The sequence below is a fragment of the Prionailurus bengalensis genome, chromosome A1, assembly GCF_016509475.1.
Source record: "Prionailurus bengalensis isolate Pbe53 chromosome A1, Fcat_Pben_1.1_paternal_pri, whole genome shotgun sequence".
NCBI classification, from domain to species: Eukaryota; Metazoa; Chordata; class Mammalia; order Carnivora; family Felidae; genus Prionailurus; species Prionailurus bengalensis.
The window spans coordinates 175,438,421-175,457,245 of record NC_057343.1 but is presented as its reverse complement, the minus strand read 5'-3'; the positions used below and the strand labels follow the sequence as shown (position 1 = coordinate 175,457,245).

At 51.5% G+C, this 18,825-nt stretch overlaps 1 protein-coding gene across 1 annotated transcript in view; it reads left to right on the top strand.

Moving 5' to 3' along the window:
- The window catches only part of HRH2 (histamine receptor H2), a 53,668-nt gene extending 35,121 nt beyond the window's left edge, over positions 1–18,547 (top strand). The window contains exon 3 of the mRNA XM_043595560.1: positions 15,611–18,547. Coding sequence (XP_043451495.1) covers positions 15,611–15,803 — 193 coding nt within the window. The 3' untranslated portion in view covers positions 15,804–18,547. The remainder of the gene's footprint in view (positions 1–15,610) is intronic.
- The last annotated feature ends 278 nt before the right edge of the window (positions 18,548–18,825 follow it).

Genomic DNA, 18,825 nt, shown 5'->3' with positions numbered 1-18,825 from the left:
CTCCATCCCCAAAGTCCTAACTGACCTCTGCCCTCTCTGGCGAATACTGTAAGATTGGCAAATGCAGCCCGCCTGGGTGGCTGCAGCATGCCTGGGTGGCTCCATCGATTAAGCATCTAACTCTTGATTTCAGCTCAGGTCATGATCTCACTGTTCCTGGGCTCGAGCACTGCGTCGAGCTCTGCATTGACAGCGCAGAGCCTGCTTGGGATTCTCTCTCCCTCTCCCTCTGCCCCTCCCCCCCCCAAAAAAAATCTAGGTTCGCAAATGCATCTCCTGCACGTACAATCCAGTCACCGCTTAAACTGCTGTCTTTCTGCTGGTCCCGTGATGAGCGAGTCCGTGCATGAGCCATAAGTCCCTCAAAGGAGTATCTCGTCTCCACAGACCCCAGGTTTCCTGGACATAAGCCCCGTTGGTTTCCAAAGCCAGATGCTTGGGGGCCTCATCTCTTCAGTGCAAGTGCAACAGGTAGGGGTGCCCAATGTGTAGCACAAACCCCTCTCTCCTCGGAGACAGAGTCCAGACCCATGAGATCTTCCCGTATTGTGAATTATCCCGCCGGGGTTGAGGTTTTTGGTGAGACTGCATCTCTGTCTCTCCTACCTGTCTTGATGTGGCCCTTCTATGCCTTGTTGTGGACAGAAATGTGCCGCTACATTTCCATCCTTTGTCAGCAGGAATTGTTCCATGTGCAGCCGTAGACTTGGTGTGTCCATGGGAGAAGGCGATTTCAGGGTCTTCCTACGCCGCCATCTTGGACACCAACTTCCATCTTTATTCCTTTCCCGCAACAGTTTTATTGAGGCATACTTCACATACTGCGCAATTCAGCCATTTCAGTATACAGTTCACTGGTTTTTAGTATATTCACGGAGCTGTGCCGCATCACCACAACCAATCATAGAACATTTTCATCACCCCCCGAATGAAACCCTGTCGCCTTTTGCGATCACCTCCCGATCCCAATCCCCTACCGGCCCCCAGCCAAGAAACCACTAATCTGTTTTCTAGCTCTACAGATTTGCCTATTCTGGACATTTCATACAATGTGTGGTCTGTCGTGCCCTGCTTTTTCATGTAGCATGATGTCTTCCAGGTTCCTTCTGTCTGCCTTTTCTTCCTTCCCTCCTTTCTTCCTTTCTGTTTTGTGTTTTCTTTTTTTCCCTCTGTTTCTACCTTCTACCCCTCCTGCATCCGTGGTCCCATTCACTAAAGCGCTTGGGCTTTATGGAAGCTTTTGGCCATTTGTAGCCCTTGTTTGGGGAGCTCCAGGCATGAGGCTGTATCATGGACCCCTAGACTCCCCTTGTCCCTGCCACCTGCCCAGAACACCCGTTCCCAGGCCTGTAGTGTTCATGCTTCAGCACAGCTGCAGGAGAGCAGACAGGCTACAGCAAGAAATTAATCCTTTTCATCTTCTGTCTCTTCTGAGCATTTGGGGAATGAGATTCCTTTCTACCCCCAGAGAGGAAGTTAGGGGAAGGAGAGCAGAGAAAGAGAGAGAGAGAGAGGGGAGGCGAGAAGCCTTTTACAGCCTTAAAAGTCAAGGAGAATAAATAGTGACTTCCCAGGAGTCACTTGAAAGGTAGAGAACTCATTTCACTCCCTGGGAATTGTGCCTTTGAAGCCAGCTAGAAGCCCCAGCTTGTGCCCAGGCCATCCCCCCTCCCTCCCTCTGGCTTCATGCAGACCCCTGCCCCTGCTTGTTCCCCACCTTCGCTATCTACTCCTTCTGCAGCAGATCTGATGGGACATGCTTTGGGGCTGCCTTCCCAGGGGCTGTGATGAGGAGGGAAGGGGAACTGTGCATTTGGGGCCACTGCTAGTAGCTTTCTCCCCGTAAGAAGAGGGTGAACACTCCAGGTGAACAAACGGGTGAAGGTCCCCTCTCCAGGGGATCCAGCCCCAGGGCATACAGCTTGGCAAACAGGAGGAGGCCTGGGTTTCAGCCCTGACGCCCTTGCGCAGGGACAAGGGAAGCTCCGCGGACTTTCCAGGCTCCCTGGGAAATTGCATGGCATCAGGCAGGAGTCAGCAAATCTTATCTGCCAAGAGCCCGATAGTAGATAGTTTGGGCTTTGCGACGCGTATGTTCTTTGTCGCCACTACTCAACTCTGCTCTTTCGATGGGAAAGCAGCCACAGACAATACGTAAATGAATTGGGATGGCTGTGTTCCAATAAAACTTTATTATGGACGCGGAAATTCGAATTCCATATCATTTTCACGAGTCCTGAAATGTTATTCTTCTATTGATTCCCCCCTATCACCACCACCACCACCACCATTTCAACAAAAATAGGTTGGTAGGCTGGATGTGGCCTGCAGGCGATTTGGCCTGCTGCCAGCCCTTGGTGTAGGGGAAAGAAATGGGTGTCAGTTCCAGCCCCAGCACTTGCTGGGCTCTGTGACTCCGGGCCCATGGCCTGCTCTCTCTGAGCTTCAGCTTGCTCATCTGCACAACAGGGATGAAAATGTCTCCCTGTGGGGATAGCAATAAGGCTCAGCATCAATTTATACAAAGCACCTAGCGTAGAGTAGATGCTTAGTAAATGGTAGCCTGCCTTCCTTCCTTCCTTCCTTCCTTCCTTCCTCTCTTTCACCCCTCTACAAAGGAGCAGCTGGAAAGTTCAAGGCAGGCTTTGTGGATTCATATCGCAGCTGTGCCACTGAATTGTTCAAATCAGGCCCTGACCCCTGAGCCTCATATCTCTCCTCCGAAAATGGGGGGCTTGGATCAGTCTCAAGGGACCATTTCAACCCTCATTATATATAAATGCTTAACAAGGGAGAGATTTTATGCCAAACCCCCAGTGTGTTTGTGTCAAGAATCTTCTGGCAAGGGCAGCGAAGAACATGTTTTTCATACTAATGAATCCTGCTGAGTTACGGAGGCAAATTCAGGAAAATGTGTCCTTGTCACGACCCAAGCTGTGAGTGCAGGTAGGGGTGCAGACCAGGTGCACGGCGGGGCTTGCCGAAAGAACCCCAGCCTGGCAGATGGGGGATCTGGATTTCTCATCGCCTCTGCCACTGACTGGCTGTGTGGCCGTGAGAAGATCGCATCCCTCTCTGAGCCCCGGTTTCCTCATCTGTTAAAGAGAGCTAAGATTTCTGCCAGCTGCCACTGCTCCTACAGAAACAGCAGTGGGTCACAGGCTTCTCAGCTTTTGGGTGTTCATTAAACCCGTAGGGGCTGTGTGTGGCAGCGTTGGGGGACAGGAGGAGGGTAATGCCTGAGACCCACTGTGCATTTCAGGGTGTCCACAGCCCCTGAGTCTCTCCTGGGGTTTGTGGACCACTTACTCTCTGCCCAGAGGTAGAAAGGAGGGGACAGGGGAGTTTGTCCCAACTGGCAAAAAGTAGCAAAAAGTGGTTCTACAAAGCCTCGGTGGGTCCGCTTCTCTGTACGGATTGTGCAGGAGGTTGCAGGGTGGAGGGAGGGTCACAGGCTTGGGCATCACAGGCCCGTGGATGAGACTCCGGTCTTCCTCATTCCGGGACTGAACACGTGCCATTGTGACCCAGGGATGGACATTTGGGATGGGCGGCAAGGCAGTCCCAATGCCCAGAGGGTTCAGGGAACTTCCACACTGATTTTGGAAACACAGTATCTATAAATACTTAATCATTGTTGAAAGGGAACATTCAAATGGAAAGTCAAAGAGAAACCCCGTTTCTGTTGCCGTCTTATGCAATCCCTGAAATCATGGCTGTCTCCTCCCTTCAGGCTTTTCCTGAGCCAACGTGGCTTTAATATCCTGGCAACAAGAGGTGACACACTTTGAGTTCCTCAGCCACATGTCTCCTGTTTTGGGGGCTGCTAAGTCTTCCTGACTCATTCGTCCACTCTTCCTTTACCAAGGGCCCAGAGGGAGGTGATGTCTCAGAACGTCTCAGCTGACTCCTGAAGGACAGTTGGAATTTTCTAAGCTGAGGAGCAGAGGTGCCATTCTGGGCAAAGGGACAGCGTGGGGGGAGGGGTGCACTCGTGGGCAATGCGATGCCGTGTAGTGCTGTGGTCTGCTGAGAGAGCTCTGAGGGCTGATCTCCCCGTTGTGCTGGCTAGTTGATCTTGAGCAAGTCCTCCCCTCTCTAGGACTCTGTCCCCATCTGAAAAGTGAGGCTGGTCCTTACAGCACCTCTGTCCCAGGCTGGAGAAAGGAACAGGGCTGTTAGTGCCCTGTGCCCGCCCAGCTGTAAGATTCTTTGCTGCATTCCGCTCTGGGTGCCCGTGGACCATTTCTTGGAAGCTGGAGAAACGCATGCTTTCCAGGTCCGAGAGCTCAGTCACTTCCAGCTGTAAACGTGGTGACTTCGGAAGTTGAACCAACTCAATACGAGATCGTCTCCACTCTCCTCCCCCGCCCCCAACCATCTCCTTCCCACCAGGGTAAGCGAAGTTCCCCAGGCTGTCTGACCCCCACAGCACCCTCTGGACCGCGACAGACCTGTCCTGCCAGGTTCCCTCCATGGTGTTTGCGCCATGGTCGGGCCCGGGGACACCGCTGACCTACTCCTGGGCTCTATCTGGCACTGCCGAAGACCAACCACATTCTCTCAGGGGCTTTGGCCTCTGCTGCAGGTTCCCAGCCCCCTGGACCTCTCCCAGCAGGCAGGCCTCAAATCCCAGTCATGTGCTGGGGCTCACCGTAGGTCCAGGAGATCTGGGGGACCCCCTGCACCCCCCATGGGAGCAGAGGGATTGGGGTGCAAGGGATCCCTCCCTTGTCCTGGCTTCCAGCTGGGAGTAGGGCACAAGCCCCTGTGCGTTCAGACCCCCACACTAGTCCTTCAGTGACCCCCACCTCACCTCCAGTCACCCCAGTGACCCCAAGGGAGGGCGGCAGGGGCAGGGCCTACTCTCCCACCTAACTCTAGGCTCCTGGCCCAGCCCCCAGCTGGTCCCTCCTCTCTGGGTGGTGGGGGACCGCTCTCATGGGCTCTTGAACGCCGAACACCCTAAGACTTGCTCACTGCTGTTTCTGTCTGGGGCCTAAGGAATCATCTGTGCCCTCGCCGGCCTGGATGGTGGGGGGGGGGGGGGGGGCAGCAATGGCAATGGAGACTAGCAAGAGGGAGAAGCGCCTGGCACGTTGGCCTGCCCTCAACAACTAACTCCTGGTGATGGTCATCAGTCACCGCCACGGCTCTGGGAGTGGTTGAGTCTGGTGGAGTCGGGGTGCCTGGAAGCTTCTGACCTTGGGCAGTTTACCTAAGCTCTCCTTGCCTCAGTTTGTTTGTCTGCAAATGGGGGCGTTTTAAGTACCAACTTAAAAAAAATCGTCAGGATTAAAGGAGAGAATAAATATGAAGGCCTGAGAACAGTGCCTGGCATGTGGGGGTATCTCTCAGTGGACACCGGCCCATGGCAGTTTGCTTGCGGGGGGAGGGGTGCATGAAGAGCCTCATCACTGACTGAAATGTTTCCCTACGTACTTTGCTGTTGTGTCCACTTTTTTTTTTTTTTTTTTTTTTTTTTTTTTTTGCTATTATAAGCAACCCTGTGATGAACATCTCCACGCAGAGGATATTTTGTGTCTCTCAGATTAGTTCCCTAGAAACTGAATTTCTGGGAAGAGCATTACTGGTAGAAGGGGAGGGAGATTTTAAGCCTTTTGTTACACTTTGCACGGTTGTTTTTTTAGACAGGCTGTTGGCCTCCCTGCCGCCAGCCACATCTGAAGGTATCACTTCCTCAAAGCCACATAAGGGAAGCATCTTGGAAGGGCTGTAAGGGGGGGCTGGCCAGGGCAGGACATAGATGCAAGGAGAAGGGGCCAGAGGGGGCGGAGGGGACAGGGAAGAGGGGAGAAGAGTCTTTGAAAGGGCTGGGAAGGAGCCGTCAGAGAGAGGAGGCCCTGTCACACGTCCAGGTCCTGAGCCATTCAGAGCAAACAAGTCTCAAACCGAAGTGACCAGCATGGTGATGCAGGGAGCTCGGTCCACGATGCAGCACCTGACCACACCTGACCTTGGGCAAATGCCAGGCCTGCCTGAGCCTCAATTCCCCCATCTGCAAAATGGGCATGCCACTTCGCCTGCCTCACAAAAGTAGGGCAGAACGAGTGATAGGAAATGACTTTGATAATTGACTCGGGGGCCCTGGGTTCTTCCGACATAAGCACCCACTGGTGCAAGAGGGCAGGGCTCTGGAACCTTCTTCAGTTTTACAAAACGTTCTGTAGTCTCAAGGAGAGGCTTGGGCAACCATGCCGGTTTCGTGGGGGTTACTGGAGGGTTTGAGCAACAGGGCGGGGGAAGCACAAGGCTGGGACCAGGGTGGAACGGAGTGTGACCCAGATCGACGGAGGATGCCCGGCCTCCCCGAGAGCCACGTTGTGTATTGCAAGGGGGCAGAGTGGCCAGGGCGTCTCCAGCTTTACAGCTGGGCCACACTGGGCTCCCTCAAGGCTCTGCCACTTGCTTGCTGGGAGTCGCTGAGCAACTGACTAAATAAAGTTCTCGGGGCCCAGACTTCCTCGTCTGTCAGAGATAAGAAGTTAACGACTATATCCTATGTGTCATGTAGGTGCTGGAGAGTTCAGGGTTAAGTGCCCAACCCATGAGCACTTTATTATTCGGCGGTCCGAGTACAGCCGCAGGACGTGGATAACGTGGAGGCACAGGAGGGGTTGAGCGGAACTAGGGCCCCCCACGCCTTCGGTTTTTCAAGCAACAAGCCCAGCATGCTGTAACACCCAGCTCCACTTACTGGCTGTGTGACCTCGGGCAGGTTTCCTAACCTCTCTGTGCCTTCGTTTTCTCCTCCATCGACGGGGAGAGTAATAGCACTTACCCCATGGGGTTGGTGTGTGGATTAAATGAGCTCATACTTATAAATGCTGAGAGCCGGAGTGGGGGGGGGGGTCGCTCCGGGGATGGCGGCTATCACTTGCTTTCTCTCAGGGCTCAGAGCACAGGCTTTGGACCAAGCAGACATGGCAAGAACCCCATTCCTCCACCCACACGCTGTGTGGCCTTGGTCAGGTCACTTAATTCCATGAAGGGCTGCTCCCCTCATCTGCAAAGATGTGGGTGGTGCCCACCTGGCAGGCCAGGCACACGGTAAATGCTCAACATGACTGGTGACTGAGAGTCTTAGAGAGAACACCCCTGAACACTGCGCGGCCCCACGCCCTGCAGCCTCTGCCCTCCCCGTGGTGGGCACACGGGACAAAGGGTCACGCTCCTTCCCCATGCCTGGCACTCACTCGGGTGCCATCTCACCGACCCACATAGTTGTAAAATCGTGGAGAAGGGCCAGGGCAGGCCACGAGCTGAGACTGTCCATCGGTGGGCTCCTGGCCCCTCCCCCCGCCCCCCCCCCCCCCCCCCCCCCCCCCCCCCCCATCCTGCAGCTTCCAGCACCTGCCAGGTCCCATGCAGACCCGCCCACCGCGCCCATCATGTTCTGGCTATAGGATCCCGTGCCGTCTCCTCTCCAGCTACATCCCCGGGCTCCTCCTTCTCCGGATGAACTAGGCACCCCTGCTCTCAGAACACAGCCCTCAGCTCAGGCTGCCTCCTCTGCCCAAAGAGACCTCCCCCCCTCCCCACATCCCCTTTCAGTCCCCACCCATCGCCCCAGGCCCAGCTCAGATGCCACCTGCTCCACGTCGCTTCCCCTGAGGCCCGGAGCCAGGAATGGTTCTGTGCCGCACAGTCTTGCCCATGCACGCCCGGACACACTCAGGCCCTGGCACGCGCTCACACACCCACACGGCTGTGTGTGTCCACACACCAACCCTCACCCGTGAGTCGCTTGAGACCAGCGGCCCCGCCCTTAACCGTCTCCACATCTCTCATACTAGCTCGTTCTATCAAATTCATTCAGTCTGGTCTTCCAGAAGGAGCGTGCCCCAGTGGGAAGGGGGTGCAGGTGGGAGACAACGGCCTTTGTTTCATACTTGAGTTTTGCTATGGGGTGACCTAGGGCATCGCTGAGATGCCCAGAGCCTCAGTTTTCTGGTCTGTGAAATGGGACACCGGTGCTTGCCTCATAGTGCCAGTGGTTAAGTAGAAAAAGGATGCAAAACCGCCCAGTCAGGACCTAGCGCATGAGCACTGAGTAAATGCTAGTTCTTGTGAATCACTTACTCACTCGCCAGTACAACTCACGATACTTGCTCTGTGGCAGGCCCCTCGGGGACTGCTAGAGTCTCAGCCAACCCCTCCATCATTGAGTTCCCGGAGCAGTCCCAGGCTGTGACGCTCCAGCACTCAGGGATGCATGTCCTGTGAGGTCCCTAATCAAGATCCCTTTTAGGAGCCTAAAGCTTTTGGACCGTCACCATCTATTTCCCTTGTCATGGGGAGAAAATTAAAAGGGCCCGATGGTTTATGACTGTTACCTCTTTATATCAACTGAGTCCCAGGGAGTTCCGGGAAGCCTCTCACCTTGTCTGGCATGAAGGTGAGCCGAGCGTGTGAGCGAAACTCCTGCAGGAAGCCTCTGTCCAGTTTGCTGTTGGCATTGGCTGCTGAAGGACAGAAAGACCTCTCCACCGTCCCTTCAAAGCAGATGCTGGTGTAGGCAAATTCTCTGTGTTTGCTTCCAGAAAATTACGAGAAGGGCGTGAAAAATTAGTTTCTTTCATGAGCAGAGAGGCCTGAAGTTCGGTCATGTCGGCCTATCAGGCACTATCAATTTGTGGCCGGAACACAGGTATAGGAAGATAATGCTCTGATTGGTGTCTGGGCGTCGTGGTGTCCCCAAATTGCCACCTCATAGCTTACTTCAGAGCAACCCGAAATTAGGTCTGGCCTGGAGGGGGGGGGGTCACCCCTCATTATGACAGAAGCTTGAGGCAGGGGAGAGACCCTGGTGGGTTGTGGCTGGCTCTGAGGATGTGAGAGAGCCTCTTCCCCTTTCTAATCTCCACTTGCATTTCCTCATAGAAAAGACTTCCGGTGACCCAGTTCCCAGGATGTAGGTGAAACTGACACGGGCAGTGGTTGGTTCTGCCGTGTTGTTGGGAACCGGAGAGCAAGGACCTGGGTTCAGACGTGAGCCCAGACCCTCAACACACAGTCCCCCGACCGCTGGTTCTCGGTGACCCTAAGGTACAAAGCAGCCAATGGCTGGGCCCGTTGCGGGAGACAAGGGAGGGGGAAGGGGTCCTCCCTCTCCCAGCCCTTTCGCTGGAATTGTCCCCAGGAGAAGGCATGGAGTTGACTGCGACCCAACGGCAGGAGAATGAGGAAGTCTCAAACCACACTCAGGACTCCTCGTCCCAAATCCCACACTTTCTCCGGCACATGGCTAGCCTCAGAGGTGCTGGCTGAAACGGCCGGCGTCCCTCGCTGCCCTTCCCGGCGTTCCTGCCCACGAGGCTCTTCCAGGCTAGCCACAGAGAGGTAGATATGGAAATAAAGCCGGCATGGGCTACCTCACACAGCAGAGGCACTGCCAGAGTGGCAGGGGAAGTGCTTCTGTTTCTGCCAATCTGTGAATTGGGGAAGTCGGAACATGGGAGAATCACTATCGAAACTGACATTTATTGGGTTTTTCCTTTTCACACACATGGCTGAACGCCCACGATAAACTTGGACAGTGGGATGCAGACGAGGGGTCCGGTGCCTGGCTTTAGTCTGGGAAATAGACAGGGAAACTGATAGTTAACCCAAGGAGGTCAGGGCCTCAGCCGAGGGGCTCCAGGAGCTGGGGCAGATTTCGGCGATCCCGGGAAGCCGCAGAGACAGCTTCCCACAGGAGGTGATGCCTGAACAGAACCTTGAAACAGAAGTAGAAGTTGAACGGCAAGAAGAGAAAGGCATTTCAAGCAACGGGACGTGTGCAAAGACACAGGTAGAAGCAATAGCAGGGGGATGCGTGCACGTGGTGGTTCTGTGTGATAATTTGTACTATAAGCAATAGAAGCTTATAGCAAAGGGCAATGACAGTCATTAACTGTATGTCCTGTGAGGTTGCCCTTATCAACTTATTTCACAGATGAGAAAACCCAGGTTCAGGGAGGACCTGGGCAAGGCTTCCTCTACAGAGCGTGGCGCTGAAATGGGCTCCAGACTGTGGGTGGCTGAATATATTATAACACCCTCCGTATGAAAAGAAGGGATTCAGATTCAAATTCAAATTCAGATTCTAGGAATATTACTAGGACACTGTTGACCACCAGCAGCAGAAACCCAGTTAAAAGAGGCTGGGATTGGTGGAGGTGGGGAACCGGCTCATAAAACTGCAGAGAACAAGAGTAGCTTCAAGGATGGCTGGATCCAAATGCACAAATGTCAGAAATTTATCCTTCTCCCCCTTTCAACTCCGTTCCACCCTGGGTTAACTTCAGCCTCGGTCAGAGTCTCCCTGGGGTGCCGCCAGCAGCTCCGAGGTCACATCTTACCACCTTGGCACGTCCAGTGGGAAATGTGTCCTTTCCTATGGTTCCAACTTTTGCAACCAAAAAGTTACAGGCCTACGTTTCGTTGGCTGGGGGAGGGGGGTCACGTGTCTACCTCTGTACCCAGGCCTGGAGCCAGGGCGAAGAGCAAGAGGTCAACCCCCTCCCTCACGTGGGCAAAGAGTGAGGAAGGCAGGATCCCAAAGAGAAGGGGACTCGATGATAGGAAAAGGTGAAAACGACAACTGCTTACCATAGGTACTTACTGTGTGGACACTGCATTACGTGCCCTCAAGGACCCCATTTACACCCTAGCTTCAAGGTTAGGGCTCAGGGCGGGACGGGCCATGGGACTATGGAGGGGGTCAGGAAATACTAACCCTACCAGTCTCTCTGGACTCTGTAACGTAGTACGGTCTACACAATATTGAAATTTGGCTGAATGTCTCATCCCAACTTACAGCTGGCATGGATGGCACACTAAGGAGAGGAGGAGGGCTCCACGCCACTAGCCTTTATTATGTTAAATATGCATCTTAAAATTATTTTATAAGAGGCTAGAGATTCCACAAGATAAGAAAGAAAGAGAATGAGGGGAGAAAAGGCATTTTAAAGCAAAGCGAGAGGGGCGCCTGGGTGGCTCGGTCGGTTAAGCGTCCGACTTCAACTCAGGTCACGATCTCGCGGTCCGTGAGTTCGAGCCCCGCGTCGGGCTCTGGGCTGATGGCTCAGAGCCTGGAGCCTGTTTCCGATTCTGTGTCTCCCTCCCTCTCTGCCCCTCCCCCGTTCATGCTCTGTCTCTCTCTGTCTCAAAAATAAATAAACGTTAAAAAAAAAATTAAAGCAAAGCGAGAAAACACAGGAAAGGTTAGAGGTGGGCCAAATATAAAACACAAAATCACATTGAAGAAATCAGTCAAGGTATATCAGTAATCATGATACGTGTAGATGGAATAAACTGACCACTTAAGAAAAATAAAGGATGTCCGATTTGGTTTTTTTTTTTAACCTAAACGTTTTTTTGCAAGAAATAGACTTAAGGAAACAAAAATGTTGAAAGTATAAGGAAAGAAAAATACAATATGCTAGGCAAATACTAACCAAAAGAAATCTGGGTAGCTATATTAATATCAGACAAAGTGAATTTTAAGCAAAATATATTACTAAAGATAAATATGGTCACCATATTTTGAAAAAGATTCTATTTACTGGAATGATAGTAATTCTCAACTTGTACATACCCAATAAACTAGCTTCAAAAATACGTAAAGTAAAATTTACAGAACTACAAAGATTAATCACAAACATCATAAATAAGCAATAAGAGTATGGGGGGGTATTATTTTATAAATTTTAGATGTTACAGAGATTAAGAAAGATAATAAGAGTGCTGTAATCCATTCTATGCCCTAAACAACAGAAAACTCAGATATAGGGAATTTTTTCTAGCCAAATAGAACTTGCCAGAACTGACTTGGAATGAAAGAGAAAATTGGAATGGTCCTGTAACCATTAAAAAAATGGTTGAAACACCAGTAGTACTTGGTTTTCAAAGGAGTTCTGCCAAGTACTCCAAGAACAAATCATTCCAATTCTGCACAGACTCTATCAGAGGAGAGAAAAAGGGAAACTCTCCTATTCATTTGATGAGGCCATTACAGTATAAATTCAAAGGCAAGTATGCGAAGGACATGACTAAAAAAAAAAAAGGAAACAACTCAGATGTGCATCGACAGGTGAATGGACAAATAAATTGGAGTGCAATGTAATGGACTACTTTACAACAGTGGCAATGAACTGCAGGGACATGCATCAACACAGTTTCAATTAACTGAAAAAAAATATGGCATTAAACAGTAACAACAAAAGGTAGCTACAGAAAAACAATCATAAGACATGATTTCATTTATATAAAAGGGAAATACTAAATTTTAAATACTTCCGATTTGTAGTTTTAATCTTCCTTTGTTTTTTTTTTCTGTTTTTTTTTTTTTACAAGCAGTGGCATGTTTTAGTCCAGAGTAAATTATAGTTATTACATAAGTTTATGCTTCTTACCTAAGTGATAATGATTGAGATGTATGCTGAGAGATTGTGTACGCTCAAAACCACTACATGCATTAAATAACCAAAATTTTAGTATCTGCAACTGTGTATTAAGCGATAAATAAGCCAGTATTTTTTTCAAGCCTTTTCAATGCACTCAAAACGTCAAATAGGTGGCAGGTCTTTCCAGGCATGTGAAACTTACGTTTGTGGTTCCAAAATATCGTAAAAGTTGTTTTGTTTACAGCCATAAAGGGTTTAGAGCACTGCTGTGATCATAAAGTCTCGAAGGTTGGTTGTGTTTAGTTATAAAATGTTGTAGAAGGTTGTTTTGCTGACCATATTATTATTGGAAATAGTCTACCTCAACTAATGCTCTGTGTTGTATTAGACAAAAGTGTTTCGGTTGCAAGCGATAGTAATTCAGTTGGATAGCCCTTGACTTACCTTCGTTTCACGTGCTCCCAGCTTCTCTGCCTCATAAGAAAGATACAGCAGTCGTGGAAAGGACTCTCTTTCTCCCAGTTTGAGTTATGGACTCACCTCTCAAGCAGTCACTGTTGCCACGTGGATAGCTTAATCCAAAGGCATCCCCTAGGGGATGGGGCCCAGTGATTGCACTCCCACCCGGACCACATGCTGTGGGGAGTGGATGGTTCCCAAAGGAAGGCATGTGGGGCAGATAAATCACATTTGTCCACTCAAGTTTTATTTCAAGATGATTATCATCTGTGAACAGCCTTGTGGGAGCTAAATCTGGATTGTCCCCGTTTGGAAAATGACAATACTGCTGAATTAATTATTATTTCATGAAAAGAAAAAAGCTGTCATTTACAGCCTCCCCCCCACCCCCACCACCCGACCCAAAAAGTAAAATGCAGGCAGAACACTGCAATATGTTTTTTAGGGATACGTAAATATTTGCTGAAACAAGTCAGTTCCTGGTAAATTCTGTTTCGTAACCTGAGAGGTGGTTATACTGGTATCCATTTTCGTATTCTTTTATATTCTTTAAATGATGGATTTTTGTTTTTTATGCAGTCTCTTTGGGTGTATAATGTATTTCATTTAAAAATATTTAATGGCAGAATGGACAGGTAACAAAAAGATATGGCTGAGTAGAGGAGTTATTTGAGATGTTTCTTTTCTTTGTTTTGTTCGTCTCTCCGGCCTGAATTTTTTACCAGGATCATGTGATATTTCCATAATAATATTATTTTAAGTGATGTGGAAGCTCGTTAGAAGGGAGGTAGTTCTTTCCTAGCCACAGCTAGCTTTTCTTTGATAATTTCAGTGAAAATCAGTTTATCAGAGCTGTGTCTGGAATGTTAATCCAAGGGTAGATACCTGCCTGCTTGGTCAAATATGTACACTGGCTGGCATGGAGGACTGGAGCCTCGGAGGTGCCAGGGGTATGACCTTGAGGTCCAGGCGAGGGCAGGTGTTCTGGGGAGAGAAGGGCTGGCCAGACCTACAGAGAGAGTTTGGGCCACTCGAGGACTCTAGCAGTGGCTAAGCTGGAGTGTACCTACACGCCTAGGAAAGCTAGGGGGTCGGCGGCCACTGTCATCTGTGTCTTACAAAGCCAGGCATCCAAACCCACAACCCCCATCTAACAGATTCTAAAGGCGAGCTCGGTGCTCTTTGCTGTCTTTATGTAGAAGGGAGGAGCAGGGAGTTTGATTCCTCTGGCAGCCAGATTACCTTAACAGATGATGGCAGGAGCTGAGGCACGGTGTGAGTTTCACAGGACACCCCCAGGAACTGCAGTGGGTCTCAGGACCAAGCAATGCGTGGCTCCCAGCTTGAAACCGACAAGGAAAGTTACCACTCCAGCCTAGGCAGGGAAGCCAGAAAGTAGGAGGCATTGATGGCTTTAGACAGAGCTATTTTGTCCTGCCCTGGAGCTACAGAGACCCCAGACAGAGTCTCTAAGGTCACCATGCACTACTTAGCTTCTCCTGTGTTTGCACTGAGGGTGAGCTGGAATGTGTCGGGGACGAGGAACCGCACTCCCCAAACGCAGCTGCTTGCGCATTCCCTTCCCCATCCAGTCCAGCCCATAGTCTTCTCCCACCTGCATGATAACACACTTTGCGCTGAAATTTATTTACGAGGAAACTTGATATTGTCACCATAAACGGAAATGTACTATCACTTGTGGAAAACACAAAGAACTCGTGAACATAGATACAATGACACAAAACAAGGTCTGATCAAAGTTTGGCCAGACCCAATCGCCTGACGGAAGCTCGGAGCCTGCCACCTGTTCTCGGTCATAAAGGGAGATCTGCAGGTGTTGGGTAGGTCTCCAGGCACTGAAAACAGGGGCGCCACGCTGAGCCTTTCCCTCTGACTTCATGAAGCTTGAAATAAAAGTGATGAGGGAATTCTGACTCCCTGAAAGTAGCTCAAGAGAAAAGCAGGTCTGCCATCCACACTGTAGCAGGCAACGGGGCCAAGGAAATTTGTATGCCCAGAAGTGAGGGAAATCCTCTTACTCCTCAAAATGTATGCCAAATGCTTTGTTAAAAACTTTCCTACCAAGCTTTGGGCTAACTCAGTCTTCGGCGATCTATTCTTTGATCAGATTGACTCAACGGAGATTAACGGAGGAACTACTCTATGCCAGCCATAATTGTCGGGGCAAGTGCCTTGCCTTTAGGGAGCACACTTTCCAATGGACAGATGTGTTCGCAGCTGATTTTAAGGCAAGGCTGAATAAATCTGTGTGTCTTCTTCTCCCAGCCTTCCCCCGAACTCCTGCAAGGCGTGCTGTAGATTGTTCGGGAATCATTTCATCTAGAGTCAGAAACAGCAAGCATTACCTGGGCTCCTATTGTGAGCCAGACAATGTGTGGGATACCTTCGTACATATTGTGTAACACTTAATCCTGCCAAGAATTGGAAAGGTGGTTATTTTTTCCTCCGTTTGGGTTCAGAGGAGTTCAGGGGCACACAGAGCATGTTAGAAGCAGACTTGAGATCGGAAAGCACGTCTCCTGGATGCTCTCCTTTGTGGGTTGAGGGAAGTCCCGGCTGCACGTGGGCAGCCCTGGTGGCAAAGGAAGGGCTCCCACCCCATCCCACCCCACCCTTCCCAAGGCCAGCTTAGAGGAAGCAAAGGCCAGAGGCTAGGTCCTGGGCCCACTGGCCTTGCTCCATGGTCACCTCAGCCCTGACCTGTGCTTGTGTCTCCTCAGGAAGCCAGCGCTATCCTGCACTGTGTGCTCCAGCAACCTTCTAAGCTGCTGCAAGAGTCTGTGGGGGCTTAGGTTCCTCCAGAGACACGTGAGAGGCCCCTCAGAGGAGCAGCCAGGCGAGCCACTGTCCGAGGAGCCACTGAGGACACCACCCCAGGAAGCGGTGAGGACTCTGCCCTCCGAGGCTGTCTAGACCCAGCCCAGGACACAGAAGATACTGCTTCTGGTCACCAAGATTTGACTCCTGGAGCCATTAAGGACCCAGAAGCCCCCAGAGTCACCGAAGATGCGCCCTAGCCCGAGTCTAGGGAGTCCCAGAGCACGCAGCGGGGTGCCGGGGTCCTTGGGTCTAGTGTGGTGCGGCCTGTCCTGTGCCGGGCATTCTCAGCAGATGCTCAGAACTCTCCTGGGTCTGGGTCCGCTGAATCCCATGGGTTCAGAGCTCACGTTGGTGCTGGCCCTGAGTCACGAGCAGAGATGGCTGGACGTTGGAGGTGCGTGCACAGGTGTGTGCATGGATTTGTACGTGCAGGGACGCGCAGGCCCTCTGAGCACAGCAGACGGTGTTGCCATAAAGAGTTAGTCTCTCGCTCCCTCATGGGTTCTGTAGGATGAAGGAGAGGAAAGGAGAGAGAAGGGAAGAGAAGAGAAAGGAATGGAAGGAAATTAGCCTTTAATGAGCACCTTCTGTGTGCAGGGTACTTCATCTACATGAGTTCACATAATCCTTATAACATGTGTTAAGAATCACCAACCTACTTGACAGAGGTAGAAACTGAGGCTCAGAGAAGACCAGGGCCTGACTCAGGGTACTCAGCTAGTATGTGTTCCCGGCTCATAGGAGGCGCTCGAAAAATAGCTGTGCAGGGAATTAGCAAGTGGGAGCATGGGTAAAAAGCCCGGCTTCAAGCCCAGGCTCTTGCCATGACCTTGCACTGCTTCTCAGGAGAGAGATCAAGGTATTTCCTTGACTCAGCCTACCTGCCTCTTAGCGAGGCTAAGAGCCGGAGCCTAGGGGATCCCTTCATGCTGCAGTACTAACCCTCTCTGGTGCTTTTCATCAACAAGAAGTGGTGTGGAGCGGAGCGAGCATTCGAACATTCGGGGCAGGTCCGGGGTGGGCGGTGGTGGTTAGTGCGCCAGAGTCCTAGAGGGAGAGGTGGCCTTGCCGGGTGGGGGGAGTTGGCCCCACAGCGCCCTCTGCTGGATATGTAACCTTGGGTGCGTCAGTAGCGATCTTTCTGGCCGTCTCTTGACTCCTCTGTCCAAGGGGGTAAGATGGCCTATTTACAGGGTTGTTGATGAGACCCAAGGCAGTGAGGGTGATGACAGCCTGGAGAAAGGAGGGTGTGCGTGGACCCTCACTGCTAACCACTGCCCTTCCCTGAGCCCACTCCTTCCTTGGTTCCAAGAGCCCCTCGTGGCGTCCCCCTCCCTGCACACCTATGCCTTCTCAGCCCTCTTGCGACTCACTGTCCTCTCCCCGGCTGTCCGGTGTGCCTGTCCCAAGGGCTCTCTCTTCTCACTGCGATTTCTCTCCCTCTGTGACCTCGTCTGCGCCCTCTTAACCGAAGTTACCAGGAGGCTTCCCTGTGAGGAAATGACTCACAGATTTGTACCTGGACCCCAAGCTTCCTCTGGGAGCTTTCCAGCCACGACTGTGGCTTTCCAGCCCCGACCTCCAGCCTGGGTGTTTCAAAGGCACCTCGCTTTTAGCATGTCCACAACCACACTCTAGACCTTTTCGCTGCACCTGCTCCTCTCCGGGTTCCCGGTCTCAGACAGACGCCTGCCACTGGCTTTAGAGCCCGAGCCACTGGCCAAGGAGGTCAGCCTTGGCACCTCCCTTTCTAGCTCCTCTTGCTCAGTTTTCTTGAGCCCTAGTTCCACATGTCCCCACCTTCTGCCTGATTCTCTGCACCTGCCCTGTCCCCACTCGGCCCCACTGCCATCCCTCGGTCAGGACAATTGAGACAGCTTCCTGACAGCTCTCCATGTTCCCTGCTGGCCTTCCTCCAGCCTGCCTCCCCACCCAACAGCCACAACGGGCTGTGCAAAACACTAATATGGGCACGTCGCGCAGGCAAGAAACCATCTTTCTCATGGCCCACCAGCCCTGCATGGTCAGCCCTGACCTGTCCCTCCAGCCTCCTCCTGCCATGGTCCCCTCTGTCGCTTCACCCCAACCCCACTGGCTTCTCTCTTTTGTTTGTTTATTTTATTGCTCTTTGCAGCTACTAGGCCATGCACAAGGCTGTTTCCATGACGTGAGACCATGAGATCTCAGCTGAAATATCACTTCTTGAGGAAGTCTTCCTTGACCCACCCTATTAGGTCAGGCCTCCCCCACATACCCCAGAACTGTCCTCAGAAGCCATTGATTGTTTGTAATTTACAGTCATCTGTGTGGTTCTCTGTCCGTCTCCCCCACGCAGGAGGTCATGGGCCCTGCCTATTTCTTTGGACCTTTGTATGTCTAGCCCCTAGAAGAGCGTTTGGCACATAGCAGGGGCTTTAAGCGGTTTATCTGCCAGCATACTTGAAGGCATGATTTGCCCCAGTGGCCCTCAGAGATGCTCAATTTCTTGCCTGGATTCCATCTGGAAGCCCCAGAATCCCTTCCTCAAGTTTTCTTGGGGGTGTAAGGCAGGTGGGTCTCTAAGTCATGGCCAAGTAGTTGGAGGCATAAGACTGGTCTGGCTGATCACGGTCTCAGCTGGTCAGGGCTCCAACCCATCGTGCCCACACAGCACCTGCCACTGCAGGGGCCTCCTTCGGGTCTGTCTCTGAGCTGCCGCCACCCTTCTGGAGGCTTCCTAGAGCCTCTGCTGGCTGCAGAAGTGGGGCACATGCTGTCTAGAGGAGGAGTGTCTGCGGTGGGTCCCCAGATCCATGTTCTGTGTTGCGACCATGTTCCAATAAAGCTATCGAAACAGATGCTGCCTTGCGGTTTTATTTTTTCACTTCCTGGTGAGGAACACTCCCCAGACTTCATCGTACGGCGTGTCTTGATTTAGAAAAAGAGTTATGAGAAAACACTGCGGTAAAAGCCAACTTGGAAGCTACCTTAAAAAGTAAAAGAGTCCTCAGGGAACAAGGTTTCATCATAGGACACCATGCTGGCAATGAAGGACAGGCTGGTCGGAAGGATCAGGCCTTTGTCCCGCTTGCCCTGTGAGCGAGGTACGTGGTAGGCTCTCCATAAGGGTTTATAG